At 38.1% G+C, this 9,038-nt stretch overlaps 1 protein-coding gene across 1 annotated transcript; it reads left to right on the forward strand.

Moving 5' to 3' along the window:
* The first annotated feature begins 2,153 nt into the window (after positions 1-2,153).
* LOC115989665 (protein SMAX1-LIKE 6-like) lies at positions 2,154-7,444 on the forward strand. The gene is made up of 3 exons (XM_031113478.1): positions 2,154-3,696; positions 4,876-5,119; positions 5,353-7,444. The coding sequence occupies exons 1-3, from the start codon at positions 2,513-2,515 to the stop codon at positions 7,258-7,260; spliced, it is 3,336 nt and encodes a 1,111-aa protein (XP_030969338.1). The 5' UTR covers positions 2,154-2,512; the 3' UTR covers positions 7,261-7,444.
* The last annotated feature ends 1,594 nt before the right edge of the window (positions 7,445-9,038 follow it).

Raw genomic sequence — 9,038 nt, forward strand, 5'->3', positions numbered from 1 at the left:
CTCACCTTTTAATCATAGTTAAGGGCCATGAGAGCTATATATGAGGAGTTATGTCGACTGCTTTAATAGTGAGAAGCTCCAAGTTAACGAGTTGAGGGAGAAAATGGTCCTAATCAACTTTATGTCAAGACTACAGCTAACCAGGTTCTTCTTCTCACTATCCAAGGCACAGCTCCCACCATCATGAGGAACTTGAGGTAGCAAGTAAAGGACTAGTCCTGTTTTGGAAAACGACAATCATACTAATTCAGCTAATGTGTATTTAGCATTTAGTCAAAAGCTAGTTGTGTTTTACTTTTACATACATAGTTGAATTTGTATATACATATCACATTATTCTAAAGGAATTTTTCTTATCTCTTCCACGATTTCAAACTATAGTACACCAAACCAACGCCAAAATACAAGATACCAATTATTTTTCAACCAATGTCAAAGTGTTAAAATATAAATATATACACACACATGCCAATATACCTCCAAATGATGCCCTTCGATAAATTAATAAAAAAAAGTCAGCAAATTTTTTTGGTAATTTACATTTTAAATGATTGTTTTTCATTAGTTATTGAATCATAAGTTTTGATATTGTTCTAACTAAGCGAAGCATAATGAGTAATGAGTATTAATTATGTAATATAAGAAACCTCGCCCGCTCACCTCAGCTTTGTCCTTGTTCACACCCGTCTGCTGTGCCTATGACAACAAAATTGATAACAACAGGTCCAATCAAAGAAAAGGTCCCGAAGACCTTGTCTAGTGGGCCTCCCATCCTACGTACAGTCTCTCTCTCTCTCTCTTCTTCTCTTCTTTTTTTTTTGAACTGCTACGTACAGTCATTTTGATTGTTTTGGCAATAAGTTCTTTTGGGGCAGTGGGGGAGATACCTCAACAAAATTGTGTTTTAAAATGTCTCAATTTTTTATTTTTTGGGTTTCATATGTGTCAAAGTGTTGAAATGTATAACATTCTAATAAAAAATAAAAATTATTTTACTATTTAATTTATTTTTGTTATTATTACTTTACTGTATTTTTTGATATTATTTATAAACCTCACTATATTATTTTAATTAACTTTAACATTTATCTATATTATTTTTAGTAATAAGTTTTCAATTTTAATAAAAGAAACAGTATCCAAACAGAACTTTGGATTGTAAATTATATATGATTTTAAATTAATCTTAAGAAGTCAACCATCTTAATTAGAGTTATTAAAATAATGTTTGTTAACAAATTTGGCTGGAAAACCCAGATTGATCCACTTATTTTGTTTATAAGGTGAATGACTCAACCCAACCGACAAAATTAAAATTTAACCAATTATGAATTACTGGAATTCAAGAACTGTTGAGTGCCCTTTTCCCTGGGGTTGGGAATTGTCTGAAATCAAAGTAATGTTCAATGTTATTGTTAGATAGTATAATATAAATATATATAAATAGTAAAAAAAAAAAAAAAAGGCAGCGATAGAAACCCATAAAGCAATACAGAACGCAGACTGAGATATCAAAGTTAGGACGTCGGTTGTTGAATAGGGGCCATCACAAAAGCTAACGATAACAAAAGAAAACATAGAGCAATAATAAGTTGATTGATAGTGAGACAAAGCATCTACGTGTGGTGGTGATCGAGAGTGTAGCCATTTGGGATTGGGGTCCCCTTTAAACGATGTAAGTTTAGTTCCCTCGTTTTGCATCACATTATCACATGCGTATCTTTTTGCTCAAAAAAAGAAAAGAAAAGAGTCCCCAAATTAAAAAAGCTGGACACTGACCCTTGGCGCCAGTATCCATCGTTCAATACTTCAATTCATTGCCCCCATTTGGTTGTCAGTGGGCGAGGCATCTATCTAAATTATCCATCTCTCTCTCACAAAAGTAGTACTGAATTGGTGTAATAAAAGCAGAAAGCTAAATACCCATAGAAACAAACAACCAGATCTTTTCCTTTATGGAGGAAGATTGAAGAATCTATGCTTGCTCGCCATGTCACATGTGTTCCTTTCCTCTATCGAACACTGGACCCCACTCCTCAAAACACTAAACACCCTACACCACCTACACAACCTAAAAACTAAACAGTAAACACAACACAACACATTGTTTTTTTGTTTTTTTTTTTTTTTAATATATTAATTTGTCTCTCTGTCTATCTCTCCAGCCTGCTTTTTTATATGACTTATTTTCTTTGTAATAAATAAAAACTCTCCCTCTTCCCTTGGAATACTTTGTCTTTGGCAACATGTACTGTACCCCTATCAATCTATCTCTCTCTCTCTCTCTCTCCTGAGATGAATAAACTAATCCCAAAAGTGTCTGAAGTAAACCCTTTATTTTATTAGCTCAAAATAGTAAAAATCTTAAACAATATAACATATTCATTCTCAGACACACACACTCCCAGTTTCACGAACACACACATATATAAATATAAACACAGACACATAAAGCTTTTTCATTTTTTTTTTTTTTTTTTTGGGTTTCGTATATTTTATAAGCTCACCGGCGATGCCGACGCCGGTAAGCGCAGCGAGGCAATGCTTAACAGAGGAAGCGGCGCGTGCTTTGGACGATGCGGTTGCGGTGGCGCGTAGACGCAGCCACGCGCAGACGACGTCTCTACACGCGGTGTCTGCGTTGCTGGCCTTGCCGTCTTCTTCGTTAAGAGAGGCATGTGCACGCGCGAGAAGCAGCGCGTACTCCCCACGGCTCCAGTTCCGAGCTCTGGAACTCTCCGTCGGCGTCTCGTTGGATCGGTTGCCTTCTTCCAAATCCGTGGAAGAGCCGCCGGTGTCGAATTCACTCATGGCGGCTATCAAACGATCCCAAGCGAACCAGAGGCGCCACCCTGATAACTTCCACTACCAAATCATTCAGAGCCAAACTCAGCAGCAGCAGCAAACGACGTCGCTTTTGAAAGTCGAGCTCAAGCACTTCATTTTGTCGATTCTCGATGACCCGATTGTCAGCCGGGTATTCGGCGAAGCGGGTTTTCGGAGCACCGATATTAAGCTCGCGATTATTCACCCGCCGGTTTCGCGCTTCGCCCGAACCCGATGCCCGCCGGTTTTTCTCTGTAACTTGACCGACCCGGATTTGACACAACGACGTAGCAGTTTCGGGTTTCCGGGTATGGAAGACGAGAATTCGAGAAGAATTGCGGAGGTTTTGGTGAGAAAGAGCGGGAAGAGGAACCCGTTGTTGCTTGGGGTTTGCGCGATGGACGCGCTTCGGAGTTTTACGGAGCGCGTGAAGAGTGGAGGAGAGAATGTTTTGCCGAGTGAGTTAAGTGGGTTGAGTGTGATTTGTATAGGGAATGAGATTTCGGAGTTTGTGAATGGAGGTGGGAGTGAAGAGAAGATGGGGTTGAAGTTGAAGGAAGTGGGTGAGCTGCAATGCTTGGATGAGCGAGGAGGGAAAGTTGTGGTCAACTTTGGGGATTTGAAGGCTTTGGTCGACGACAATGATGATTCGAGTGAGGGAGGTGGTGTGAGTTTTGTGGTGTCGAGGTTGACCCAGTTGGTGGAGCTTCATGGTGAGAGGTTGTGGTTGATGGGTGCAGCGGGGAGTTATGAGACTTACTCCAAGTTTTCGGGGAAGTTTCCAAGTATTGAGAAAGATTGGGATTTGAATCTCTTGCCCATCACTTCTTCTAACAAGCCTTCTGGTGATGGATTTCCCTACAAGTCCAGGTGGGTACTCCATTATATTAATGTTTTGTGGGAATTTCAAGACACTCGGTTATATTGCTTTGTTTAGTTGTTTTCTTTCTCTATAGTTATTGATTTTTGGATATATGAATTTGCAATTGTATATCTAACTGAATGCAAGTAAGTTTTATATTGTGAAATTTTATGTTTGATATATTTCTCTGGGAAATAACCATTTTGTCTCTGGCTCTTTGAATTGATTTCATTCATTGCATAAATGCTACAAAGTTTTTATAAGTTTGATGCTTAATAATGAAATCTATGCCCAGATTTATACTCTGGATTCTCTTATTTTAGAACAGTACTTCATACAATAGAAGATAATTTACGTTCTTGCAAGAAAGGGTATTAACTATTAACACTCTCTCGAGAATGGGGTGTCCTTGCAATATTTCTGCACACTTTTCTATGCCTAAAGTATTTCTGCGCACTATATTACGACTAAAGTATCAAAGCTCAGTCATGCTTTGATAATTGTTCTTGCTTAAAGATAGCTGTGGTTTCACCTTTTTCAGCCCCAAAATAGGTGGGTTTCAGTTAGATCATTTTCCTGCTGGCTCCATCCTTTTCATGAAAAGTATTGGAATGATTGCATTGCACTTTGTTTAAAGGCTTGTGTTATTAAATATGATTTTTTATTTTATAATAAGTTTCAGGGAATATGATTTTGTTGCAGTAGCTGTTGTTTCTACATGTCTTTTGCTCTATAGCTAGAGATAAGTGTGTGGTTTACCAATAACTCTAGAGACGCACAAAATTTTACAAGCCAAGAAGCAAGATGTTAATGATAGGTAAAAAAGTGTTATTTATGGTGGTCTTAAATAGGAACTCGTAAAAACTTGCCAACACAGTTGTAGTTAAAATATGAAAATTTTGGCGTCTCTAGCATTTTCTTGTGGTTACAATCCAAAGCAGCGCCTAGTTGGTGTATGATAACACTTGAATTAATAAAAATTAAGATGGTATTTCTAGAATTCTATGGTAAAGACAAGATCATGCTATAGATTTGTCCAATGCAGGGTGCATAGGACATCTAAGTGGTTTGTGGCTTGTGCTCATGCGCATATGTGCATGCATGTATTAGTTAGTGCATACACTTTAGCTCCTGACTTTTCTGTGCTCATTGGATCTCACAGTTCCATGCTCATGATATACTTACAGCTTGATGGGGTCCTTTGTACCATTTGGTGGGTTCTTTCCTACATCATCCGATTTCACAAATCCATTAAGCATTACAAATCAATCCTTTACTCGTTGTAAGCAATGCACTGAAAAGTATGAGCAAGAAGTTGCTGTTATTCAGAAGGGAGGATTGACTATTTCAGGTGCTGATCAGTATTCGGAAAGCATCCCTCGGTTGCAAATGTCTGAACTTGACACAGGAAAGGGATTGGATGTGGCAAAGGTGTGTAACTCTTCAAAGTATAATTTCTGTGACTTAGGTACACATGGATGTGCATGTCCACCCACACTCTGAAACATAGAGATGCCTACGCAAACACAGAACACACACACATAGAAAGAGAAAAGAGCTTAACACTTATGTGTTCCATAACTGGTTCAAAATTTTTATCATTTTCCCTTTTTTCATAATTAGATTGTGATGATATTTATGTAAGAGTGTTTTATTCAGTGCAGACCAAAGATGATTCAACAACATTGAATGCCAAAATTTTGGGGCTGCAAAGGAAATGGAATAGTACCTGTCAACATCTCCATCAAGCACAAACATTTCCTAAATTAGATATTTCCCATGCCAGGTCCCAAGTTCCATCTGCTGAGGGCTTACATTTTATTACAAATAGGAAGGAAACAAGTATAGATTCAACTCTTAATGAAGGCCAATGTGAAAATCCAAGCCCCCATATGGCCACAGATTGGCAAAAACTTTTCCCATTAAAACAGAACATACAAATACCAGTGGCTTCTGATGCTAAAAATGCTAAATTTCAATCTGAGCTATCAGTAAAGGTTTCAAAGAGTCAGCAAATTGAGGTAGAGAGCCCTTGGCTCTCCACGTACTCAATGCCCAATATGCGTCTGCCCCCTGACCGCACATCACCTTCATCCATCACATCTGTGACTACAGATTTGGGGCTGGGAACACTATATGCATCAACCAGTCAGGAGCCAGACAGTCCAAAATTACCAGGTTGCAAAGATCATCTTCAGCACTTTTCAGGTTCGATTTCTGCAGAGGTTGATGCAGCAAGTGAAAGTACCTCTCACCAAATTGCCCATTCCTCTTCCTGCTCTGGTCCTACTATGGCAGGGCAAGCTGATCCAAGTTATCTTAAATCCCTTAGGAGATTTCTTGCTGAAAAGGTTTGCTGGCAAGATGAAGCCATATGGTCTATTAGCCAAGCTATAACTCGCTGCAGATCTGGTAATGGAAGGCCTCGTGGCTCAGGTCCCATTGGAGACATTTGGCTCACTTTCCTTGGACCGGACATAGTTGGAAAGAGGAAAATTGCTTCAGCACTAGCTGAGAAAATGTTTGGCACCAGGGAAAGCCTAATCTCTGTGGATTTGGGCTCCCAAGACAGGGTTTACCAATCAGACTCAATGTTTGAACATCAAGAATTAGATGGTTACAATGTGAAGTTTAGGGGAAAGACTGTTGTTGATTATATAGCTGGGGAGTTGAGAAAGAAACCGCGTTCAGTCGTCTTCCTTCAAAATGTAGATAAGGCTGATTTTTTGGCCCAAAGTAGCTTATCTCAGGCCATTAATACTGGTAAATTTGCAGACTTGCATGGGAAAGAGATCAGCATCAACAATATGATCTTTGTGGTAACCTCAACTGTCCCGAAGGGTGATAGAACCTTCTTTTCCAATAAAGAACCTATGGAATTTTCTGAGGAAAGAATACTCAAAGCCAAAAGATTTCAAATTAAGATATTAAATGAATGTGTTGCTAGGGATGCCAGCAGAAGCAGTGGCATGAATGTGAGAATAACACCTAGAAAAGGAACCTCAAATCCTTCTTCTGTAAATAAAAGGAAGTTGATTGACACCTGCGAGTCTCTGGAGCAGGGTGAAACCTTCAAGATACAGAAATGTGCACACAAGGTATCAAAATCCTTTTTGGATTTGAATCTGCCAGTAGAGGATATGGAGGACGTGAATTGTGGAGACTACGATAGTGATTCCATCTCTGAGAACTCAGAAGCTTGGTTAAAGGAGTTCTTTGAACAAGTGGATGAAAAAGTGGACTTTAAACCATTTGATTTTGATGCACTTGCTGGAAAAATAGTGAAGGATATTAGCCTACAGTTTCAGAGGACATTAGGATCGGAGGTTAAGCTGGAGATTGATTATGAAGTTATGGTGCAAATACTTGCAGCTGCTTGGTTATCAGATAGGAAGAGAGCAGTGGAGGAATGGGTTGAACAGGTTCTCAGCAGGAGCTTTGCTGAAGCCCAGCAGAAGTACCACCTTACTGCTCAGTCTGTTCTGAAACTAGTCACTTGTGAAGGCCTTTTTGTGGTAGAACAGGCTCCTGGACTTGGAGCATGCCTTCCTGCTAGAGTTCATTTGAATTAATTTTTTGCTCACCGTGCTTTTTGTAATTACATATGTATAATGTAGCTTTTTGCATATAGCTTTTGGCATTTGAAAAGCCTTGTTTGGTTATAGTTGAAATCCAGGTAAAAAATTTTTGGGCAACCAATGTGTTTTGTTTTGAATGGCGGTAGCAATAGAATGTATAATTTTTCTATTTCTTTAAGCTACCCAGATCTATAAATTCTTGCTAGAATCATTTGTACTTCTTCATTTCCAAGCTATTTAGAGTCCTGCAATGTGGTAAACGTCCTAGTTGTTTTGACTTATGGCAACGTTAGTCAAATGAGGGCTCTCGGGCCATTAAATTCGCTTAAGTAAAACTCCAATTTTCTTCTCAAAAAAAAAAAAAAAAAAGGAAAGTAAAACTCAAATTTCATTGTTGGGTTTGAAACGTAAAATAATCCTCAAGCCCATCACTGCCCTTGGGACAATTGGAGTAGATGGCCCACTTCACTCTCTCTGGCTCTGCTGCTACTTCAAGGCTCAGGCTCCCCAGTCTACAGCCACAAGAAAAGGAAGTGCAAGTATACCCTTATTATTATTATTTATTTTTTACTATAATGCTAATTATACCTTCTAAGTTTGGGGGATTCTGATTTTAGTCTTAATTTTTAAAACTTGATTTTAATCTCTATTGTTTGAGGTTGTTTACATTGTCACCCTACCGTCTATTCCTCTTAATAACGTGACAATTACAACACAAATAAACTCAAAATGATTAGTTTTTAATAATTAAACCATATCAACATTTTTTCCTCCAAAAAAAAAAAACCATATCAACATTTTTTTTTTGGAAGACAAAGCAAACATTCATTCATTAATGTTTAAACAGTCTTGGTACAAGGCTTCTAGGACGGGGTGGAGAATCCTCCATCCAATACAACTCTTTACTAATATTTTTAGCTGTATTGAGCCAAAATATGCGCTACCTTATTTCCCCCTCTTCTAATACAGCTTATAGAAACTGAATGCAACCCACGAAGGCAGCAATGGATGTCTTTATAAAAATGTCCCAGCAACGAGTGACCACCTGATGAGCCCGACACTGCTTTCATGAAAATAGTGTTGTCGCCTTCAATTATCAACTCTGAGAAACCTGCTTCCATAGAGAATTCAATGGCCTTTCGACAAGCCAACGCCTTTGCTTCTTCACTGCTACTGATCGAAGGCCCTTTGACAGACATTGCTGCCATTACTTCTTCATATGAGTTTCAGATTATTGCCCCAAAACCCAAGCAATGAAGCCCAGAAATGACAGACGCTTCGAAGTTATCAACATTTATTTTTAAAATTAAACAACATTATCTTTTTTTTTTAATATTCTTTTTAATTCTTCATTTATTATTTTCTTGCTCTTTCCTTTTCTACTTAACCAATTATCTCTTGGGAAATACTAGGACACATAAAATGACACAACTTTTACCACAACTTACCACGTGGTGAGTTGTGAATGGTAGAGGTGTAATGGTGGAGACACAGAATATGGGTAACATAAATTTAGACAAATGAAGGTTTATGCAAGCAAGTAAATCCTAGATGCAAATTTTACATGACATGTGAGCATGTATCATGAAAGCTTGAATTCAATCTAGATGAAATGTGAGTGGTTTAAATTAATGCAAAACATAAACTCATTTTGGAAAAGGATTCCTTCTAATTGAGTCCCCCAATTTCTTACCATTTTTAGACGAATGTGCGATACATAGCATTTAATTGATTTTTTAAATGTCACATGTCTTACATCTAAATAAAAAAAT

Source organism: Quercus lobata, chromosome 1, assembly GCF_001633185.2.
Source record: "Quercus lobata isolate SW786 chromosome 1, ValleyOak3.0 Primary Assembly, whole genome shotgun sequence".
Taxonomy (NCBI): domain Eukaryota; kingdom Viridiplantae; phylum Streptophyta; class Magnoliopsida; order Fagales; family Fagaceae; genus Quercus; species Quercus lobata.

Excerpts from the sequence above, each read along its gene's own strand:
- LOC115989665 (XM_031113478.1), top strand. The coding sequence starts at position 2,513 with ATGCCGACGCCGGTAAGCGCAGCGAGGCAATGCTTAACAGAGGAAGCG. Across the intron at positions 3,697-4,875 it reads GGATTTCCCTACAAGTCCAG|CTTGATGGGGTCCTTTGTAC; the intron begins GTGGGTACTCCA and ends ATATACTTACAG. Across the intron at positions 5,120-5,352 it reads AGGGATTGGATGTGGCAAAG|ACCAAAGATGATTCAACAAC; the intron begins GTGTGTAACTCT and ends TATTCAGTGCAG.